Source organism: Rhinatrema bivittatum, chromosome 2 (genome assembly GCF_901001135.1).
Source record: "Rhinatrema bivittatum chromosome 2, aRhiBiv1.1, whole genome shotgun sequence".
Taxonomy (NCBI): domain Eukaryota; kingdom Metazoa; phylum Chordata; class Amphibia; order Gymnophiona; family Rhinatrematidae; genus Rhinatrema; species Rhinatrema bivittatum.
In genome coordinates, this window is record NC_042616.1 from 421,058,741 (window position 1) to 421,082,802 (window position 24,062).

The 24,062-nt window shown below is 42.3% G+C and overlaps 1 protein-coding gene across 2 annotated transcripts in view; it reads left to right on the top strand.

Annotated features, from left to right (window-relative positions):
* Nucleotides 1-23,051, top strand: part of JOSD1 (Josephin domain containing 1) — a 46,181-nt gene extending 23,130 nt beyond the window's left edge. For both annotated transcript variants that reach the window (XM_029590205.1, XM_029590204.1), the window contains exon 5: nt 19,703-23,051. In XM_029590205.1, the coding sequence (XP_029446065.1) occupies nt 19,703-19,802 (100 nt within the window). In that variant the 3' untranslated portion in view covers nt 19,803-23,051. The remainder of the gene's footprint in view (nt 1-19,702) is intronic.
* Nucleotides 23,052-24,062: the final 1,011 nt, after the last annotated feature.

Genomic DNA, 24,062 nt, shown 5'->3' on the forward strand with positions numbered 1-24,062 from the left:
CCTTCTTTATCCAGGCAGAGCAGTCCAGATGCATGGGTTATGCTCCTCAGCCAACAGATGGTGACAGAATAAAAGGCTCGTTGACTTCACCACTTATAGGGTCCTGTGCTATACTCTGCCTGCCAGAATTCTGTCTCCAGCAAATGGTAGACAGGCATGCCATGCTGTGTCTGAATCTTGGTTTTTAGGCCAGTTGAAGTAGTTAGTGGATTGGACTTGCTCCTAGCATGACTACTTTCAGGCTGCTTTTCCCCTGTTGAGCTGCTTCTGGGATGATAGTCTTAAGACTTTCTCCCCCCCAGTTGTGCTTGGCCTTGCAAGTAAGTTTGGGAACAGGGTTTTTCCATCTAGAATGGCCACCAGACCATTCTAGATAACTTTTTTTCCGCCCTTGCTAGCAGACTGAGATCAAAAGTTATACTGTACACTAATACTTGAGGCTCTGTCACCTGCAGTCTGCTAGTATTTTCTGTCTCCAAAATACAGTAAGGAGTGTCTATTCTGCAGTCTGACTTTTGGAAGATTAAGGGCTGTCAGGGGTGTTGTCCTGTGTGGCTTTTTTTTTTTATAATTTAATGTGCCATTATCTTTCTAGTGAGCGACAGGTTTTCGTCCTCTAATCAAGAGATTCGGCCTTCCACTTTATCCATGCGGGGGTGGAGCTCCGCGATCGTATTTTTACGTTCTTGGAACTGAGACGAAAGATCATTGAAATGACTATCCAAAGCACTGACCACTGCGTTGGTCACTTGTAAAATAAGTTCGCTTTGCGGATCAGCATGTGATGGAGAAGGGGGATTTTGCCTGGTGTTAGCCACCATCTTTCCAATAGAGCCTGTGGTAGTCTCTCCTTTTCTCTTTTCCCTCCTCTCAAGGGCATACTACCAGAAGATTTCAGCATAAATTTATCGATAGACATGTAGTTTCTTTTCCGCAGAAAAAAGAAAAATTTAGGGTCAGGATGGCTATGATTTTTGTTGGGTTAGGAGGATGGTGCCTCGAGCCAGAGCAAAGAACATCCGCCTGGCTTCACCACATGACGTGACTCCCCAGAGGGTTATTAATTAAGGTGACTTATGGAATCGCCTTTGCTATTTCTGGCATCAGTAGCAAGGGATCTTCTTAGTGTTTGGGTACTTGCTAGGTTCTTGTGGCCTGGTTTGGCCTCTGTTGGAAACAGGATGCTGGGCTTGATGGACCCTTGGTCTGACCCAGCATGGCAATTTCTTATGTTCTTATAGTTCTATACGGTTCTAATTCTGGAGGAATTTCACCCTCTTCAAGAGTCAGGATTGGCATCATCTGGACCTCCATTGAGAAGTCCCGCTGCTGCTCTAGGAGTACTCGGCACTTAACATTAGGTCCCGGCCAAGATCCTACCTGTGAACTGCTCACAAAAATCATAGCCATCCTGACCCTAAATTTTTCCTTTTTCTGCGGAAAAGAAACTACATGTCTATCGATAAATTTATGCTGAAATCTTCTGGTAGTATGCCCTTGAGAGGAGGGAAAAGAGACAAGGAGAGACTACCACACTCTATTGGAAAGATGGCGGCTAACACCGGGCAAAATCCCCCTTCTCCATCACATGCTGATCCGCAAAGCGAACTTATTTTACAAGTGACCAACGCAGTGGTCAGTGCTTTGGATAGTCATTTCAATGATCTTTTGTCTCAGTTCCAAGAATGTAAAAATATGATCGCGGAACTCCACCCCCACATGGATAAAGTGGATAAAGCCGAATCTCTTGATTAGAGGACGAAAACCTGTCGCTCACTAGAAAGATAATGGCACTCAAAAATTGCAAATGGTCAATCAGAGAAAATAGATGATTTGGAGAATAGGGCACGACGCAGCAAAATCCGATTAGTAGGCATTCCCGAATCTGTGGAAGACAAACTTGGAAAAGTTCCTTGAAAAATGGCTGCCTGAGGCCTTGGCACTGCCTGAACTAGTGGGGAAACTTCAGATAGAAAGGGCCCACCGTCTGGGTAGAAGGAAGGAGGGAGAAAACCGATCGCACATCATCAATGCCAAAGTATTAAATTGGTCGCATAAATGATTTTCTAGCCTTTCGGGCACAGTTGAAACTTACGTACCAATCTGCTGAGATCCGGCTATTTCAAGACTCTTTTCTGTGCAGCTTACACAACGCAGAAAATTATTCAGCCCAATTTGCTCTGATCTCCACTCACGAAATATTCGCTTTCAGCTTCAATACCAATAAAATCTGAAAATCTGGCACAAGGGTAAGTAACACGTTTTTTCTGAATTGGACAAGGCTAAAGCCTTTATATCGGACTTACAGGGTGATTGACAACCTACAGTGTTATAATAAAACACAATATACTGAAGGTAGTATACAACCCTCAGAGGCTAATATTTTCTTAGTTGTAACTGCGAATGCCTTTTAGGTTGGTTTTTGTCCATTTTTGATAGTTTAAAAGTGTTGTGTTTTCTTCAAGCAAGAGATATGCTGCTGTTCACAGAACGTACGTACAATAAACATCAGCACGGAATGTCCACCAGACTGAGGCTTTTCAGCTTACCCAAAACATTTGGATTTAGCTATACTCGGACAGCACCTTGTTACCAAACTTGCCAAGGTGCCCTTATGCTGCCCCTAGGTTTGGGGTGAACTTGAGATTTTTTTGGTGCTGGCGAGCTTGGAGGGCGTGAGTTGCAGAGATCCGGGGACAATCAGGTGAGCTGACATTTTCTCCTTGTCCCTCACTCGCAGAGAGCAACCTCCTTGACATATAGATACCATGACGGAAAATGGAGCGGCATCAAAATACTCGCTACTAGGCTACCCATTTCCGGTCCCTCAGCTTCTTTTTGACTGAGACCTGCTCTCAGATGGAAATATAAATGGAGGCTGCCGATAAGGGTATGCCCAACAGGAACACTGCGCTGTACTTATAGGAGGTCATACTGGGATCCATACCTCTGACGACCTTCCTTCCATTGAAGAACCTGATTAGGAGCAATGGTCGCGGTAAAGGTCACAGAACAACTTACTGCTCAGCATTCGGAATAACAATACCAAATTTTTAGGTATTTGTTTGCCCTCTGGCTCGACCTGCCGCTGACTCAGATGAAGGGACTATGTAAATGCTTCCACAGCTGCCACTTGCCAAGGGAAACCCTTCTTTTCTAGACTTCCCTTTGCTTGCTGTGCTCGCTGGTGAATATCACTTTTCTTTTGCTTGGCTAACTTTTTCTTTTTACCTGTTGTTCTTGCAGCTCTTTGTGTAAAATCTGTGGGCTTTTTTTTTTCCCTGTTACAGTTGGTATTACTATATCCTGATGCGGTTTTTTTCTTCACTTTGCCTATGTTTGGGTTTTGTAAATAACATGTAACATGTTGGGAGGACGGTGTCTAATCACATGATTAACGTACCCCCTTCAACCTTTGCCGACTATTACGGTAAAGTAGATAAATGGATTACAATAGAAGTTTCGTTAGAAGGTTTGGGGAGGGATAGTCTATTTTTGGGTTTTTTTTATTTTCTGTAGTGCATTGAGAGGTCTAACAGAGAACCAATGGAACATCCAAATCTGTATGCTACCACTCTTTTGGTTACTGTTATATTCTAAAGGTGGATGATTGTTTGAATGCGAACTTAAGACTAGGAAGTTCACATCCTATATTATGGGATGTACTTTTATATGCTGCTACTTAACATTTGGACACAGTAGGTATATATGCGATTAGCTAGCCTTAATGTAAATGGTTTGGGAAATCCTATAAAGTGCTCTAAAGTCCTCCAGGCTCTTAAAAGATCCAAAGTGGACATAGCGTTCTTATAGGAAACCCACTTGACTTCTGTAGAAAAAAAAAAAAAAACCCTACATAATTGGGTAGGATCAGTATACTTTTTCCCTGCAGTTGGGAAAAAGGCTGGGGTAGCAATACTTATGCACAAGAATATCTCTTTACACCTTACACTAGAGATCTCAGACTCAGAAGGTAGATATACAATCATAGTGGGGAAATTAAATGGCAAGGAAATTACTATATGGACCTAATGTACCTGCTCCTGCTTTCTTCCATAAAATCACCAATCTTCTTACGCTTCATCGAACTGGTTGGCTTATCTTAGCAGGTGAATTTAATTCAGTGCACGACCCGTTGATGGATTGATCCCTGAACCTGTCTAGACGACCTGTTAGCAACCAAAATGTACCTATTCCCTTACTCTGCCAAAATCTGCAGCTCTTAGACCTGTGGAGAATTTTACACCCAGGTGAATGGGATTAAACCCATATCTCCAAAGCCCACGATACACTCTCGAATTGATTATATTTTGGGATCTTCTAACCTATTTCCGTGTACCATCTCAGCGGACATTGGCCATCCTAACGTTTCTGACCATGCTCTTTTATATGGGCTGATTTAAACATAACAGGAGATATGGTAGAAGTTCCCATCATAATTGAGAAATGATTCATACTTTCAACAATTTTTGCGCTCTAAATGAACAGAATTTCAGGATTCCAACACCCAACATAGATACCCCCAGCCTCTTCTGGTAAAGCAGTGCTAGGAGGGGAGATAATCTCTTATCTCAGAAACAAATGCTTAAACGCAAAGATCTTAGAGCTGGAAGATAAGGTGAAAGCTTCTAAACATATGATTCACAACCCGTCTCCAGAACATTTGACAAACTACCAAGCTATACTAAACTCCCTACAGGCTTATCTCCACCAGCGAGCTATCAAAAACTTTCACTATGCTGAGCATTCATTTTTCAAATATGGTAACAAAACAGGGAAATTTCTAGCAAACTTAGAGTCCGACAACATAAAACGCATATAGAAAAACTGAAGTCATCCTAAAACACCTGGGCAATTCGGGGGCTGGATATTTGCGAAGTGATGCGCTCCTTTTATGAAAAACTCTACACAGATGACAGAGTAGGGGGGGCAAGAGGAGGAAGCACTCTCAATTCCACAAGTCTCGGCCCAACAAGCTGATTATCTTAATTCCCCAATTTCCCATGTAGAGGTACTAAACACTATACAATCGAGCAAGTCAGGTAAAGCCCCTAGACCGGACGGTTTCTTCTATGATTACTACAAGATTCTGGGGGCACAGGTGATTTGGATCTTTAAGCTCATTTTTCAGAGCCACCCTAAAAGAAAACTAATTCCCGTGTGATTTCAACAAAGCCTATATCACTGTTTTTACCTAAACCGGGTAAGAACCCGGCACAACCCTCCTCGTACAGGCCAATTTCACTTTTAAATTGCGACCTTAAATTATTAGCCACAGTGTTAGCTTCTAGGCTTAGCGGCGTGCCCCCTTCCCTTATCTCGGGCAACCAAGTGGGCTTTGTTAAAGGTCTCTCCGCCACCACACATCTCTATGCTTATCACAGCGATGACCTACTGCAAGTAACAGAAAATCTCATCACTTATAGTAAGTTTCGACTCCAAAAAAACTTTTGATCGGGTTTCTTGGCATTACTTATTTTCGGTTTTGCACCGCTTTGGCCTTAGTGGTGACCTGACTTCATATCTCTTTTCTGTACAAGAATCAGACATCTCATATCCAAGCTAAAGGGAGTAAATCTACCTCTTTCACTCCACAAAAGGGAGTAAGACAAAGTTGCCCTTTGTCCCCCTCTACTCTACATACTTTCCATTGACCCTTTGCTTAGGGCTATAGCAGATAAAAGCACTTCTGGTCTTCAGGTAGGGAGGTACAGCATTCAAAATCACAGCATTTGCTATGTACTGATTTTCTTAACTGACCCACAAATCTCACTTCCAAGAGTACTGGAATACCAAACAGAGTTTGGGAAATTTTTGCGTCTGAAGCAGTGGAGGTGCACGGAAACCTCCAATTACATTGGGGCTCAACCTTTCCGTTACAATGGACTAATACGAGTCTCAAATATCTGGGGGTGATGATTCCTAAGGCAATATAACAACTTTATCACATCAACATACACCTTTTGTTAAAGTCGAAAACACGATTAAATCAGTGGGCTTCTCTTCCTTTCCCTTACTGGCAGGATACACTTATTCAAAATGGTTAAGCTCCCAAAGTGGCTATACTTATTACAAATGCTCCCACTATGGCTAAAAAATTCGTATTTACGTGACATTAATCTAATACTTCGACAGTCCATATGGCGCGGAAAAAAGACTTGCACTAAGGTACCTATGTATGCCAACTGCACATGGCAGACTTGCTTGCCCTGATCTATGGAAATATAATTTCATTTGTATGATGTGCCACTTGAAAGACTGGATTTCGGGAACTTATTTTTCATCAACAACCCATTTACAAAGTTGGTTTAATGCCTACTCTCTCTTGTACAATTAAACCCCTGACAATCTTCCTTTCCACCCCAACAGTTTACAATTATCTCCTCCAGTCGAAAAGCTTGGCTGCATCTTTGTAAAATGTTTAACTTAGACGCACCCCTTACTCCTCTACTCACTATTTGTGGAAACCCGCAATTTCTGCCAGGGATGGAAAATAGAATATTTAAAATATAGGCGGACAAAGGATTAACTCATATTTTTTCAACTGTTTCCTCACTATTCCAACATTTTATATAGTTTTCAAGAACTGCAAGACTTGTACATATTGCCTAGATCGATTTTTTTTCCCCTTCTCCCCCCCCCCCCCCCCCCCCGCTTACCTACAATTAAGGCACTATATATTTAGTACAGGATTACAAAATTTTCCGCACGCCATAAAATTGAAATTAGAAGAACTTTTCCTGGATAGAACCATGGTGAAATTTTCCTGCTCTGTTTTCCAAATTGTTGGATACTCCTACCAACAGTGAAGACTATAGAGCTATTTTAAACAGGTGTTCTGTGCTTCCTGAATTATCATTAAATTCAGAAGAAATAAAACAATTTTTTCAAACTATTTCATACATATCAGAAAATGTAACTTTGAGAGAAATAAAATTTAAACTCATTTGGCAATTATTTCTCGACAAACAAAGCCTTTCAGGCAAACTTATGTCCCTCGCCTCTCTGCATTAAATGTAAGGATATAGTTGGATTTTTTACACTGTTTCTGGTCTTGTTCCAAGATCATGTCCTTTTGGTATAATATACAAATCTACTATTCTACTTTATTCGACAGTAATATACCAAGAGATCTAGAGTTTGGCTGTTTGGTCTCTGTTCGAGATTTGGTTAAATGAACACTTTGACAAAGAGTTTTTTTGAGTAAAGCTGGATTAATGGCCAAACTATTTTAATTGTTTGGCTTACTGCAGAACCGCCAAACTTCAAATGTTGGACCCATAAATGCTTAAACTGGCTACCTTTGAAAATATGACAGCTACATCAATCACCCCTAAGAAACTAGAGGTAACACTTCAAATTTGGTCTCCATTCATTCAAAGGCAAACCCCAGAGATTCAGAAAAATTTTGCAACGATATGCTCTGAGATGCCTACTATGAGAAGGTAGAGGCCTTTCTACTTATTAATCTCATATGTGACCTCGTAGGGGATTTTTACTAGTAGGACATTGATCTACTACTTGCAATTCTTACAAGTTAATTAAGCGCAACCTCTTCAGTGCACTCCAGGGATGGGTGGGTGAGAGGGAGGGACAGAAGGGGAGAATTAAAAATTTGAAACTAAACGTTAAAATACAAAGCAATTGGGGTCACGTGATGTGGTGTAGCTGAACGGACGCGTTCGTTTCGGCTCCGGGCACCACTCCCACACCAAAGGCTCAATTCATCTTTTACAACCCTCGAAAACTGACCCAAACCTAATTCTGCGTGCAGGTAAATGTCGATTGATAAATACATGTCCAAACCGTCATCTGTTATGCCCTTGAGAGGGGGAAAAAAGGACAGAGAAAAACTTAAAGACGCGCCATCTAAAATGGCGCCTGCGTCTGCGCCTGCATCCCCGCCGGAACGCCAAGCTTCCCCTCGCACTGCGAATGAGTCGCAGACTACTCCACCGCGTGCGAATCCGGGGGACCTTACTGAACAGATGGCGGCGGTGGTGAAAGCCCTTGACTCCCGATTCACGGATCTAACTGGGCAATTCCAGGAACTTAAGAAGACAATAGCTGACCTCCCGCCTAGACTGGAACAGGTTGAGGCTCGTATATCGACTCTGGAGGATGAAAACCATGTCCTCACGCAGAAAATTACCCAGCTGGAAAGTTTGTCGCATGAACAACGTGATAAATTGGACGACCTGGAGAACAGGGCTAGACGCAACAATATCCGCTTAACTGCTTTACCTGAATCTCTGGATGAGAGGTCCCTGCCCCAATTCTTAGAAAAATGGCTGCCTGAAGCCTTAGGGCTACCGGAATTGGCGGGGTTGCTCTGTGTGGAACGGGCTCACAGATTGGGAAGACGCGTGGATACTGATAACAAGCCGCGCCTCGTTATTGCCAGACTGTTAAACTGGGCCCAGAAACAAGCTATTACACAGGCTGCAAGGCTGAAGAAGGATCTGAATTACCAGGGAACGCCGGTTCGTATATTCCAGGATTTTTCCTCTCAATTAGCATTAAAAAGGAAAGCTTTCAGCCCGATTTGCTCAGATTTATTCAAGCGCAACATTAAATTTCAATTACAGTATCCCGCAAACCTGAAGATTTGGCACGCGGGGACAGTGCACACATTTAAGGACTCAGCAGCTGCGAAGGCATTTGTGGCGGGCATTAAAGGGGACTGAACTATGTGAGGGAGTCTGGCGGAGATGAGGGTTTCGTTTATTCCTTTGCTGTGGTTTAATACATTTGTTCGATCTGATTGTTTAACACTTAATTTGGCTGGATTCCGACTCCTGCTTATTGGATTATTGGAGGAACTTACACCCGGAGGAGCGGGATTATACACATGAGTCTAAAGCTCACAAGACTTCTTCCCGAATCGATTATATATTGGGGGAGAGTACACTGTTCCCCTTTGTATCAGAAGCTGCTATTGGACACGCCTGCGTCTCCGACCATGCTTTGATATGGGCAGACATTCGTTTGGCAATCCCGTCGCTAAAAACCGATGGTGGAGATTTCCTGCTTATTTGAAGCAGGACCCTGAATTTCAGAAATTTCTCCTGGAGAAATGGAACTTATATTGCGACACGAATGGTGCCCACAGATCTGAGCCTGGTCTTTTTTGGGAGGCTAGTAAATCTGTCATGCGGGGAGAAATTCTCTCATATTCATGCTCGGAACAAACGGCTAAATTCCACCATTTTATCCCTCGAACAAAGATTACAGCAGGCTAAACAGAATATGCTTCCCCATAGATCCGCAGATACGGTTCGGGCATATCATCTGGTACTGGGGGAATTGCAGGGTTATTTACAACAAAGGGCCCTGAAACAATACCAATGTGCGGAGCATAATTTCTTTCGATTTGGGAATAGGACTGGGAAAATGCTAGCGAATATGATCGGGTCCAGGCGTAGCAAAACGCATATTGACAAATTGAAAACGCCCCAAAATACGTGGGCTCTCAAGGACGAGGACATTGGAGAGACTTTTCGGTTATTTTATGAGTGCCTGTACTCGGAGGACCGGGTGGGCGGAGTTCAGGAGGAGGCGCAGTTTTTTCAAGGTCTGGCCCTCCCTACTCTCACTTCCCTTCAATTGGACATGCTCAATAAGCCCATCACTCCATTTGAACTAGATAAGGTTATCCAACATAGCAAAGCAGGGAAGGCCCCAGGGCCTGACGGCTTTTCCTATGACTACTTCAAAATCCTCAAACCCCATATCTCTGAATCAATGTGTGCCTTTTACCAGTATGGGTTGGAGAAGAGGGCATTCCCATCAGACTTTAATAAGGCCTATATCACCGTACTACCGAAACCAGGCAAGGACCTGGCTCAAGCAGCGTCCTATCGCCCGATATCTCTCCTCAATTGTGATCTCAAACTCCTGGCCAACGTGTTGGCTTCTAGGATTAGTGCTGTCCTCCCCTCATTGATTTCTCCTCATCAGGTCGATTTGTTAAGGGCAGGTCCGCCAGCTCTCACATTGTTAGTTTGATTTCGGCGATGGCCTACTGTGGATACCACCAGTTAGAATCTATGGCAGTCAGTTTTGACTCGGAAAAGGCCTTTGATAGGGTGTCCTGGCCTTACCTTTTCTCCGTCCTAAACAGATTTGGTTTTAATGGCCCTATCTTACATTACATCAAACTTTTATATAGCGCCCCCACCTCTCACCTTCTGGTCAACAGTTCCATAACAGCTGCCTTTACCCCACATAGGGGAGTTAGACAAGGTTGCCCCTTATCGCCCCTGCTTTACATTTTGTCTATGGACCCTTTGCTGCGGAAGATGGCTTCGGACTCTCGCATTCAGGGTCTGGAGGTGGCAGATTCTTCCTTTAAGATTGCGGCATTTGCCGATGATTTACTTATTTTCATGACCGATCCGATGGTATCTCTCCCTCATGTTTTACAATGCCAGTCGGAATTTGGGTCTTTTTCCGGGCTCAAAATTAACAGAGAGAAGTCCGAGGCCATGCCAGTTTTTGGGCCTTTAGTGCAAAATTGGGGCTCAACCTTCCCTTTACGCTGGACGACCACGCATATTAAATATTTAGGCATACTGGTACCGCCCAATATTGAAAATCTCTATCATACGAACCTACGTCCTATGTTGAAGAATCTCCAGGACCGATTGACGAGATGGTCACATAAATGATAGTTACCTCGCTGGCTCTATCTTTTGCAAATGCTCCCCATCTGGTTAAACAGAGTGGACATTCTAACAATACAGGGGGTCTTGAGGAAGTTTATCTGGAAGGGTCGTAAAGCGAGGGTAGCCCTACATTGGTTGCAGGAACCAAGACTCCAGGGCGGTATGGCGTGCCCAGACCTTAAAAAATATAATCTCGTTTGTATGCTACGTCATTTTAAGGACTGGTTTGGAAGCACTTCTTATCACTCGTCCCGCCACCACTTGTTGGCCTGGTTTCAGGGTCTGGAGTTATCGGCACTCATACAAATACCGTACAGCGCTGTCCCTGCATCTGTCAGACACTTTACTATCTTGCAGGCAGAAGCGCTTGGTCCTTTTTGCAGGCTTACAAACATGCAGCGGGTATTGAGTCAGCCATGGTGCCCTTATGTGGCAACCCTATGTTTCCACCGGGCCTATCAAATTTGGCCTTCCGAAGGTGGGAGGCGGCAGGGGTTAAATTTATAGGGCAATTAATACTCTGGTCGCAACGCCGCCTATATACGTTTCAAGAAATACAGGACAAGTACCAATTGTTGAATGTGGATCTGTTTTATTATATGCAAGTTAGACATTACGTTACCTCTAAAAGGTTGCAAGACTGCTCTCCTTCTGACTATCGATTTCTGGAGACTCTGTTTCTTGGCCCTTCCCGGGGGAAACCTAAATGTTCTTTTCTGGTGAAGGCACTGGAGCAAGGTACGCGTTCCTCGTTGTTAGAGGTTATAGCCCAAAAATGGGATACTTGCCCTGCGCTTGATATAACCCCGGGTGATGTGAAAGTCTACTTAGAAAATATACCTAAGATTTCTGAAAATTCCAATCTCAGGGAGTTACAATTTAAATTTTTATGGCAATTTTATTACACTAGGTCTAAGGCTCAGCAGATGCGGCTTTGCCCAACTTCCCAATGCCTAAAATGTGACGCTGAGTCGTGTGACTACTTTCATAGTTTCTGGTCCTGCTCTAAAGTACAGACCTTGTGGCACGATATTGGCGCCGTTTGTTCTCGGGTTTATGAGGCAGAGATGCCAAATGGTCCACGGTTCTGGCTCTTTGGGTCGGTGAATGACTCCCCACTACCGCTATCTGCAGCCATGTTCCGCTTCTTGCGACTGGCAGCTCTACTGGCACAACAAATAATGTTGGCGGGCTGGCTCTCTACCGAAGCACCTAGTCTTCAGCACTGGTTAAATAAAATGTTTCATTTGGCAGGGCTTGAACGACTTACTGTTAAACATGTTTCGGCAGGCAAACGAAAACTGCTTATTGACACGTGGAATCCCTTTCTTAATTATCATAGGGCCGGTGATAGGGACCAAAGGGATCCATCCAGTATGCCACTGGAGGGGGATTAGAACCGGGTTTACTGTGGGGTACACTGTGGGCTACACGGAGTGATATGAGATAGGTCCCCCGGTTACCAGTAGACTGTGTTGAGACTGTCTGATTGCCTTTTGCACCTTGTTCGTTGTCTATTGTACTGGAATGCTGCTTGGCTCATACTGTTCTCCATGCTGTACTTCATACTATGTACGTATTAATGTTCCCTAACCGCTGCGCCTTTCGTATGGTACCTTTTATTATTACTGCATATTATTGGTCATCTACTTTATGCCACTATCTCTTCCTTCCTGTAGTGGGGGAATACCTGGTACTGAATTTACATTGCTACTTTACCACATTGTCATCAATGATATTAAGGAGCTGGGGGGGGGGGGGGATGGGTGGCAGGAATAGAGCAAATGATTGGAAACTGGTTGGAAAGAGTTTTACTTTCTTTTATTCATGTTGATGGACATTCTTGACTATTGGATATACTCAGGAAGTTTCTCTTTACGTTGTATGGTGCACTGTTGTGTTTTGTCACCTAATGTCAAATTGCTGTTGCTTTGTGTGTACCATTTTTTTTCATGAATAAACTCTTTTCACAAAAAAAAATAAAAATACAAAGCAATTATTTCTGGAACTCTTTGTTTACCATGTGAAAACCATATGTGCTTCATGTTAAAAACTGCACTGTTAGCACTAATGTTGGAATTATGGTTGGTGTTGCTGTCTGTATTAATATCAGTATTGCTATCAATCTGCTCAAGCTATGGTTGGTAACACTGTACTAATTGCATATATATGGACTGTGTATACTACCTTTCAAATGTTCATGTTTAATGTGTTTAAATTGTTGCTATCACCATCTGTTCTGTTATGATTGTGATGCTGATGTAAACCTTTCAAATTTTAATAAGAGGAAGAGAAAATTTTATAATCCTCTGCACATTGTCTATGGCCGATCTACCTGGGTCACAGCCAAACTGGTCCCCATGTATCAATAAAGGAGCCACATTACCTAGTCGTAGGGCTACTACTTTTGCCATAATCTTGAGATCTAGATTTATTAAGGAAATGGGTCTGTAGGACCTGCAGAGAATAGGGTCATGTCTCCCTTTCGCCAAAACTGTAATCCCAGCTACGTTGGCTCCCAATGCCAAATTCCCATTATCTTTTAGAAAATTAAACATCTCTACTAAGGGTCCAAGAATACTGGCTTGAAAATCTTAAATTCTTAAATTTGGATGACAATCCATCAAGACCAGGTGCTTTACCTGATTTCAATTTGGAGATTACCATAGATACCTCTACATTATCTATCTTCCTATTCAGTAATTCTCTTATACCTTCTAGTAAACATTGGGAGTGGGACATCTTTTTAAGAAGGAATCAATGTCTGCCTCCCCAATATTAGAATCCGCTGCATAAAGTTTGGTATAAAATTGGTCCAACCAACATGCTGTCGAGTTGCTGTCATAGACACAACTCCCCTCCTTAGTTTTAATTTTCAGGATTTGGCTTTGCAGGACCTGACCCTTCACATTTCTGGCCAGAAGTTGCCCCACCTTATTGCCAAATTGAAAGTATTTTTGTTTTAACTCTTTCCATTTGCATTGCAATATCAGATACCTCTAAATTTTTTAAGTTCTGCTTTGCCAGTTCTAGTAATGTTAGTCAGATCCTCCCTACTCCTCTTATGCCTGGATTCTAATTTCGCTTTAGAGTTGATGTAAATTCCTTTACATCAACTCTAGCTGTGCCTAATCTTGTCTTTCCTCAAGGCAGACCTAGAAATAAATTTACCATTAATTTTAAGCCCTCCCGCACTGTGGCTGGAGTAATTTCTCCATTCTGGTTAGTAGCAGAATATTCTTAGTTTTTCATTGAACTCATTAAATTATGTATCAGATAGAAGGCCAGTATTTGCTACCTTCCCCAACTGCAATTCTACCCACACTGGGGCATGGTCAGACCAAGACCAAGTTATTCCCAATGCCCGCTCCCCTTGGTATGTCCTACCAAACCTCTGTTTAGCAAAAAGAAATCAATCCTAGAATAAGAAGTATAAGGTTTAGAGTAGGAGTAGTCTTTCTCCGTTGGATTCCACAATCTCCAAATGTTAGTTGGACTCCAGTCATTAAAGCCTTCAGCTGAGCTCTCTGAGCCTTAGGGGACCCCACTTTGCGCCCCCCTCCCCCGAGTTATCTAGAAAAGGGTATTTAGTGAGATTGAAGTCACCCCCTATTAATACATGACCTTCAGCCCATCCCTGAAGAGAATTGGATAAGGAAGATAGAAAAGTACCATGTGATACATTAAGGAAGTAAACATTCACCAGTAGCTACTTTTAAAATCAGAAATCACCCATCAGCATCTTGGATAATTGCTTTCATATCTACAGCTAGCTGTTTAGAAAATAAAATCCCCACTCATCAGGCGCAAAATATTGTGTAGGTTAATCAACCGTCATAACAGATGGTCATGTCTTGCTCTCAAATCAGTCTCCTGGAAAAGAAAAATCGCATTAGCTTTCATGTTTACCCAAGGGAAGTCTTGCCTAACAAATCTGCTTCATTTTTTTTGAAGGGGTTAATAAACAGACATGTGGGTAAAGGTGAACCGGTAGATGTGTATTTGGATTTTCAGAAGGCGTTTGACAAAGTCCCTCATGAGAGGCTTCTACGAAAACTAAAAAGTCAAGGAATAGGAGGCAATGTCCTTTCATGGATTACAAACTGGTTAAAAGACAGGAAACAGAGAGTAGGATTAAATGGACAATTTTCTCAGTGTAAAAGGGTAAACAGTGGAGTGCCTCAGGGATCTGTACTTGGACCGGTGCTTTTCTATATATGAAATTTAATGTGGACAAGTGCAAGATGTTGCATTTAGGGAAAAATACCCCTTGCTGTAGTTACACAGTTAGGTTCCATATTAGGTGCTACCACCTAGGAAAAAGATCTAGGCATCATAGTGGATCATACTTTGAAATCGTCTGCTTAGTGTGCTGCAGCAGTCAAAAAAGCAAACAATGTTAGGAATTATTAGGAAGGGAATGGTTAATAAAATGGAAAATGTTATAATGGCTCTGTAGCGCTCCATGGTGAGACCGCACCTTGAATACTGTGTACAATTCTGGTCGCCGCATCTCAAAGATATAGTTGCGATGGAGAAGGTACAGAGAAGGGCAGCCAAAATGATAAAGGGGATGGAACAGCTCCCCTATGAGGAAAGGCTGAAGAGGTTAGGGCTTGTTCAGCTTGGAGAAGAGACGGCTGAGGGGGGATATGATAGAGGTCTTTAAGATCATGAGAGGTCTTGAACGGGTAGATGTAAATCGGTTATTTACACTTTTGGATAATAGGACTAGGGGGGCACTCCATGAAGTTAGCAAGTAGCACATTTAAGGAGAATCAGAGAAAATTCTTTCACTCAATGCACAATTAAGCTCTGGAATTTGTTGCCAGAGGATGTGGTTAGTGCAGTTAGTGTAGCTGGGTTCAAAAAAGGTTTGGATAAGTTCTTGGAGGAGAAGTCCATTAAATGCTATTAATCAAGTTGACTTAGGGAATAGCACTGCTATTAATTGCATCAATAACATGAAATGATCTTGGTGTTTGGGTAATTGCCAGGTTCTTGTGGCCTGGTTTGGCCTCTGTTGGAAACAGGATGCTGGGCTTAATGGACCCTTGGTCTGATCCAGCATGGCAATTTCTTATGTTCTTATGATAGAGAAAATACTACAATCCTTTCATAGACATAAAATACAAGTGGCTTTTATGCAGTAAATGCATTTGACAGCAGAAGAAAGCAAAAAGCTAACTAGAGGATGGGTGGGGCTCTGCTTATTGTCCCTTGCTAATCAATGAAAGCGGGCAGTTGCTATACTAACAGGCCGATACAGTACAGTGCACTCCAGCAGAGCGCACTGTTAACCCGCGATTGGACGCGCATTTTCCCTTACCCTTTATTCAGTAAGGGGCGGAAAACGTGCGTCCAACCCGCCAAACCTAATAGCACCCTCAACATGCAAATGCATGTTGAGGGTGCTATTAGGTATTCGCATGCAATTCAGAAGGTAAAATGTGCAGCCAAGCCGCACATTTTACTTTCAGAAATTAATTTCTTCCGGCACCGGGAAAGTGCACAGAAAAGCAGTAAAACCTGCTTTTCTGTACACCCTCAGATATTAAGTCGGAGGTCCAGAAGAGTAAAAAAAAAAAGTTTAAAAAAAAAAAAGAATGGAAGTCGGCCGGCGGCTATCGAGTCGAAAACCGGACGCTCAATTTTGGCAGCTGTCTGGTTGAAAACCGGACGCTCAATTTTGCCGGCGTCCGGTTTCCGAGCCTGTGGCTGTCAGCGTGTTCGAGAACAGACGCTGGCAAAATTGAGCGTCGGCTGTCAAACCCACTGACAGCCACCACTCCTTTTGCCCATTTCTATCGCCAGGCCTCATTTAAATACTGTATCGCGCGCACAGGCGAGTGGCCAGTGCGCCCGCCAGGAGAGCGAGCGTTCGCCCACTCTCCCGCTGACTTTACTTGCAAACAGGCAGATTCAGTAATCTTCAAACCTATTTGCACTTAAAAAAAAAAAAAATGAAGGACGGTTTGTTATACTAGTAAGAAAACTGCATATAGTAAAGAAATCACCTTGTGCAATATATATATGCACCAAACAATTACACTCACAACATTTTTTATTTTATTTGTTTTTATATACCGACATTTGATCTCAATTGGGATATCACATCGGTTTACATTCAGGTCCTGTAGGTATTTGTCTATCCCCAGAGGGCTTACAATCTGTACCTGAGGCAATTGAGGGTAAAGTGACTTGCCCAAGGTCACAAGGAGCGACAGCAGGACTGAAACACCCTGGTCTTTCTGGTTCATAGTCCACTGCTCTAACCACTAGGCTATTCCTCCTCCCTTTACTAGAGATTTACTAGTCTCTGAACTATTTACTGTATGAGAGGCCCTCTAATACTGGCAGGAGACTTCAACTGTGTCAGTGATCTGGTATATGATAGATCCTCAAACTCAAGTTCCCCGATTTAAATAAGAATAAAGGAATACCATATTTGTGCAAGGCTTTATAATTAGTAGACTTGTGGAGAAATCTGCATCCAGTGGTGAAAGATGATACACATTTCTAGGGCACTTATCACAGTGTCATGTATTGATTATATACATTTCTGCACTGTTTCAGAATATAAATAAGGCAGAGACTGGACAAGCTGAGATATCAGATCATTCCCTAATATGGGTAGATATTAAGTTATCGAGGACCTAGACAGGTACTAAACTATGGAGATTTCCTGGTCTTCTGAAGATAAGGAATTCAAAATTTACTTGCAACAAAAATGGTTAGAATTTGAGCAAACTAATGAGTAATATAAATGGAATCAGTTTTATTTTGGGAAACAAGACTGTAATGAGAGGTGAAATTTCAGCCTATTTAATTAGGAAAACCAAGATTTCTTATTTAATGTTGGCATCAAAATTAAAGAAAGCTAAGGCAAAATTAATGTTAGCTTAATACATATAATAGATGAACATAGAACAATCCTCTGTGCATTCAATATTTTACCTGCATCAAAGAACTCAAGGGATATTATTACATATACCCCTCAAATTATTTAGGTATGGAAATAAAGCAGGAAAATTCACAGATCTTGTAAGGACTTGGAAGGGTAGAACGTATGTTGAATCCCTGGTGAACCAAATGGTCAAGCAAGGTACTAGTGCTATGGGAATCTCAAATATTTAAAAAGTTTTGTCGTATACAGCAGCGTCCACAGAGGCCAAATTTTTTTCAGGATTTTACCCCTATTTAGATTGGGGGGGAAAAACAACTTGCAATATAATATTAACCAATCCAACTTCAGGAAATCATGGATTGCATTAAATCTAGTTCACTGCACAAGGTTCCAGGCCCAAATGGACAATGCTATAAAAATCTCTAATACAGCAAAAAAAGGCACTCAAGAAGTATAAAGGATCCTAAAAAAGAAACGCAGGGAAGAATATCTGGGGAAAGTGAGGAAGATGAAGAAAGAAATCAGGAAAGCAAAAGGTCAAGCAAAGAAAGGATTGCCAGAGGTAAAGTGAGGTGAAAAACATTTTTCAGATATATCAGAGAAAGAAGGGAGGCCTCAAATGTGACAAGGTGACAAATGTGACAAGGTGACAAGGAGCAATGGGTGTGGAGAGAGAAGCAGCATTTTCTGAAATAAAGGCTGCTTGCCCTGTAAAAATATTGATAGTAATTTTGATATGGGTTGGACAGTGCTTGGTTTTGATTAACATAAGGATTAGGGGTAAGCTGCAATGAGTAGCAGTTACTAGCATAAACTTGCTAGGCAGACTGGATGGACCATTTGGTCTTTCTGCCATCAGTACTACAGTTTAGTTTCCACATCATTTTGAGGCAGTATGATATTAAATACCCTATGGCATAAAACCCAAATCACTGACATGATCACTTAACTCTACCAGTCTAACCATCATGTATAGGAACAAAAGTGCTGACAAATTCTCCATGTGGCTCAAAGGAACACAGTCCATTTAATTTCCTTAAGCCCGTGAGTATATAGTGTCCACCTCTGCTTGGCGCGTAAAAGGAATGTAGCATGATTGTACTCTCTAGATCTGAACCTAGGTTTATCCAAAACTATGAATTTTAGATCTTTAAACTCTTGTGATGCTTATGCACAGGGCTGGACTAGGGGTGTCTAATCTCCCTTATCACTCTGAGATGTTTGATATTTGTAGTGTGGAACTTCTTTACGGTTTTCCCCCACATATAGAGGTTTACATGGGCACCAGACTAAATATACCACCCCATTCTTATTGCATGTAGTTCTCATGCTGAACTCCTAGTTCTGTAGCCATTCAAAGGGAATTTTTTCACCTGCAACTGTTTTGCTTACAAACAGAACAGCTATCACATAGATAATGTCCTAATACTTCTAATTGTGTCTGGTCGTGACTGGCCCTTTCTTGCCAAAGGTACTACTTTGTGACTGATGTTTTTGCCTCTACTCATTGCAAACAAGGGTGAGCTGGTCAAAAATAGAATGTAATCCGTGTTAGCTGTAGCCCAAAGGTGTTATGTGACAGAGGCTTTGCCTGTTTGCTCAGGGTTGTTTCTTCTGCTTTGTATTTTCTGCAGTGACATAAACTTATGACATCAAAATCCCATGCTTGACTTGGTGAATTTTGACACATTTTCTCCATAGTCTGATTTCATATTATGTGCTGGTCAGTTGAAAGGACTTTTAAAGCAGAAAATGTTTTGTCTACTTCAGCCAGCACAAAATAATTAGGGCCTCCTTAACCTGTCCTGGGGACTCAGTCAAGTTTTCAGGATATCCGCAATGAATGAGATAAATTTGCTTATGCTGGAGGCTCAATATATGCAAATTTCTCATACCTATTCATTGTGGGTATCCTGAAAACCAACAGGCTTTGGAATCCCCAAGAGAGGTTTTGGGAATTCCTGACCTACATACTTTGCACACTTGAAAATGTAAACTGACAAAAAGCATATTTTTATACAGTGTGAGGTTAGTGGAATACTTATTCTAGCATTCTTATTGTTTCAGCATCCTAACTTTCCTTTTTTAAAACTTTCTTCTGTTTATTCCTCTTTACCCTCTCTTACAGGAAGTTTTTAAAACACCAGCTTCGAGGAAAGAATTGTGAGCTCTTGTTGGTTGTCCCTGAAGAGGTGGCAGTTCACCAGCGCTGGAGGACCGATGTGTGATTAGTTCCAGTTGAAAAGCAGACAGTATTTGTTCAGTTTGCTCCCTAAGGCTTCAGTTCCTTCCTCTTACATATGCACACTTGTGGGGCAGGCTTACCTCTTTCCCTTTATCACTTGAATGGAAGAAACCTGTTGGCACTTGTTCAGTGCTATCCTAAATCTCTCTGGGAAGGGGTGTCATGTCCTTGTGTTGGTGCTCTGACATGTTGCATTTGATGGAATAAATTCAGCTAGGTCAGGGACCTACAAGGGACTAGCTCCAGATCACCACATGGAAGACGTCCAGGTGATCACAGTAATGATGGTCCTTGAGGCAGAATGATGCTGGCTGGATTGTGCATAGCGATGCATTTTCTTTTCCTATGGCTGCCCTCACTACAGTACTTTTACTTCCTATCCTAACGTGGAATTTATAGTCCTGCTTAACGAGTTGATTGTAAGCCCCATCCCCCCAAACATCTTAAAGAGCAAAATAGTTTATCAAAATTCCAGTTTTTCTTATTTTATATTTTTGTCCTCTTTACTGATGGCTGAAGGTTTTAGATATATAAACCAGAAACTGACCTGTACTGTCAGCCTTTTCCTTCTGTTATTTTCTACTGTTGATAGCTCAAGCCAGGGGCTGCCAGTTTACTACAGACACTGGTCTGTGATGACATAAGAGGAATCAGGCTGAAGGAGACCATAGTAGTTTCTGGCACAACCAAATATATCCAGTAGCCATAATGGAGAGAGAATACTGAAAATGGATAGGAAAGTTCAAGCATGATGGATAGAGAATATCATGGTATAAAATATTCTTTTGCCCTTTCATTGTCTCACAGCTGTATGCCTTGTATAGTAGTTTGTTGGTTAGAGAGCTTTGCTACTGACCAGTTGCTGGATATCGCATTGAAGAAAAGAGAATCTATATGCTAAGCTGTTACGTTCTTCACAGCAAAAGACTCAACTCAGTTCTTACCCCAGCCCTAGTGACCATGGTCCTAGTGAAAAAGTTAAAGAAATCTCAGGAAATTTTCAGAAACAAATATGATGGTATTTTTATTCATATCTTTTGTGTTTGATATTTTTTAATCATAATAATGCCTTTCTTACAGAGGCATTGAACTTGTTTTGAGACACAGGACTCATCAGTATAATTGTCAGTTCCCTGAGAATTGTAGGCATGGACATTAAGGTGAAATAATCCTGCAGCAGTCCTGAGAAATGTTGGTCATCTTTGGGAAGATTGAAAAGCAGTAAACTGAACTTCTGACATTTTTTTTTTGTTTTTTGTAGGGGGGGGGGGGGACAGTCCCAGTTCTTGTTATGCAATTAAGAGGATTTTATTTGACACCCTTGTGAATATTGGAAACGCTCCCCTTCATCAGTGGGGAGACTCCATTCACACTGGTATATAGCTCCTCTGCAGGACAGTGAAGCTGGGTTGAGAATACACACTACATCATCATGGTTTGTCCATAGATAGCATACCCTAACCCAGGGCTGGCCAACTCTGGTCATTGAGAGACAAAACAGGCCAGATTTTCAGGATATTGGCAATGAATATGCATAAGATAGATTTGCATGCACTACCTCCATTGTATGCAAATCTTTCTTATGCATATCCATTGTCATCCTGAAAACCTGGCCATTTTGTGGCTTTCAAGGACTGGAGCTTGGCCACTTCTGTCCTATCTACAAGTCAGTGGTTGCACTATAGGAGCTGAAGGCTTCACAGATTCATTCATTTGGGTTTCATTGACAGGGGCAATAAATAGCAGAAACAAATCTTAGGAGTTATGGTCCTTATAAATCAACAATATATGGTAAATTGATTGCACAGTCAAATTATTATTTTCTATATATCTGTAAAAACCCACCCTAGAGAAATATTTAGCAAGGTGGGTTTTTTTTAAATCGGATAAACAGGGTGGGAAGGATGAATGTGTAGTCAAGAGGGGACACTCTCCCCCCACCAATCCACAATATTGAGGGGGAAACCCCCTTAACTGGGGTGACAGCTGGGAAATGGTCCTGATCAGAAGCTGCTTCCAAGATGTCAGTTTATTGCATATGATTTTCTGGTCAGAACACTTAAAAGCTTTCCACAGGCTTTCAGGCCCAGATCAACTTGTTTTATTAATGTCCTCTATAAGAATTATGAAGGGCTTGAAGAGAACCAAAGGGAGTTGGAATGTTGTCAGAGGGGAAGTGTATTAGTTTGCAGTTGGGAAGTGAGTTAGTTTTTACTTTCTATAGCTGGGCAGCATTGACTTTGGATATGTTTCTTGAATAACCTGTGATCAGTTCACATGATTGGAAGAATTTTGGCTGTCTTCCACATCAGAGCTTGTCAGTACGGCACAGAGCAATAGTCCTTGTTTGACTTCTACCAGCAGGTCAGTGAATTAATGTGCTGGGAGTGAGAAAATTAGAGATTATGGGGGCTGCTAGAGAAATAAGTGACTGCTCCATCTTTGGCAAAAGTAGCCAAGTAATTGCCATTGAGGTCTTTCTTTGATTGCAAAATACTAGTTTGTTGCCAGAAAGTCATTCCATGAATTGGGGGGGGGGGGGGGGGGGGGGTGGAATGCTACTGGTGCTCAAACTGAACCAAATTACTTTTGCACAATAATAAGCCATTCTCATAGCACTTTACTACCATGGACAAGATCTAGAAAAAGTTGAAATTTGAACATGAAGTTGGTTGCACCTCACTCACTAGTGGAACAGTCTGAGGCTGGACCACAGGGGAATTACATTTCTAGGGATGTTCAGAAGTACTGGAATGATAATGAATGCTGCAATGACTAATTTCTTGGATGCTAGTTGTGAAAGATGACCTTGAGCATTAGCTTGGCTAATGTTTCCCTTTTTAAAACAGTTTGAGAATTTTGTGGAATCACACTAAGATATTTGGAATCAGGAGATTTCAGAAAACTCAAATGCCAGACATGTGATTAAAAAAAGCTTGCATTCTTGCTCATACTTAGTCATATTTCAAACAGGGCTAAGCTTTTACTCTCTGGCTGTAATCTACTCCTATATTGCTGCATGAATTATTGAATACGGGATAAATGGGATTCAGTAGGGAGAGAGCTTTTTTTTTTTTTTTTAAGCTTGTCCTTTTTTGTTGTGCTATTTGTTTACAGAGAAAATGTATATTTTGTTAACCAAATATAAAACCTCCATATATATATAAATATATGTACATTCAGATTTGTTTGTCAGACTGAATTGTTCTGTATTAAAGTATGTAAAAATAAACAAACTTTCTTTGTAAAAAATTGGCGTGATTCTTTCCCCACAATATTCAGATCAGTTTTACATTCAGGTATTTTCTGTTGAATTATACCACAGCAAAAGTGCTTGAAACTAAATCCACTATTTCCTAGCATATTGACAGATGGACTCAGGACCCCCCCCCCCCCCCCCCCCCCCCCCCCCCCCGCAGCCGGAGACTGCTCAGAAAGAGACCGGGAAACGCCGAGACAAAGTAAGGTAGAAATCTATTTAAAAGTCTCCGAAGCTCGAGGAGTCGCACAGGTCACCAGCCGGGACCAGGGCTGCCGGGTTGATCTGCCCTAGCAGGGCTAGACCCAGTCAGATCAGAGGGTCCTCATTCGTGGAGACCCTCTGAGGTGGTCGCAGTCACCATTTTGATCTGTTCGCAGCCCTGTCCGCTGCTCCGATCCGTGCGCACAAGCGACGAGCATAGCCATGCGCTTACTGTGCCGGGCGCATAACTTCGATCTGTGCGCACAACAGCACGCACATCTTCCTGTGCGCTTACCAATCCTACGCGCACAACTTCAACGTGCAGGAGCGCATAACCAAGCCACCCGGGCCCTGTATTTTATGCGCACAAACCATGGCACCACCGGAAAAGAAGCTCAAGGCTCAGGGCCTTTGCCCAGCATGCCACATTAGAGCTGCACAGCATGACGAGGCCATGGCCCTGTGTATACAGTGCAAGGAGGCCCTGGGGGATCCAGCCCATGGCCATCCCCAGCCGGTACCGGCTTCCAGCTTCTCGAACAGTACGCCGGACCTAGCGTCTCCCAGCAGGACCCTCCCTCAAGCATGGCTCCCCAGGGACACAGCGCCTCTTAATTTAGAACCAGCATCTATCTCCTGGGTGGAATTCCTCAAAGGCCTGCATACCTTCGTCCACATGCAACCGGGGCCTCCGATAATACGGCCACAACCTCTGACAGAGGACCTCAACATCCCGGGACCCTCTATGCCCAGGGAAGTGATTCCAATGCCCAGAAGCAC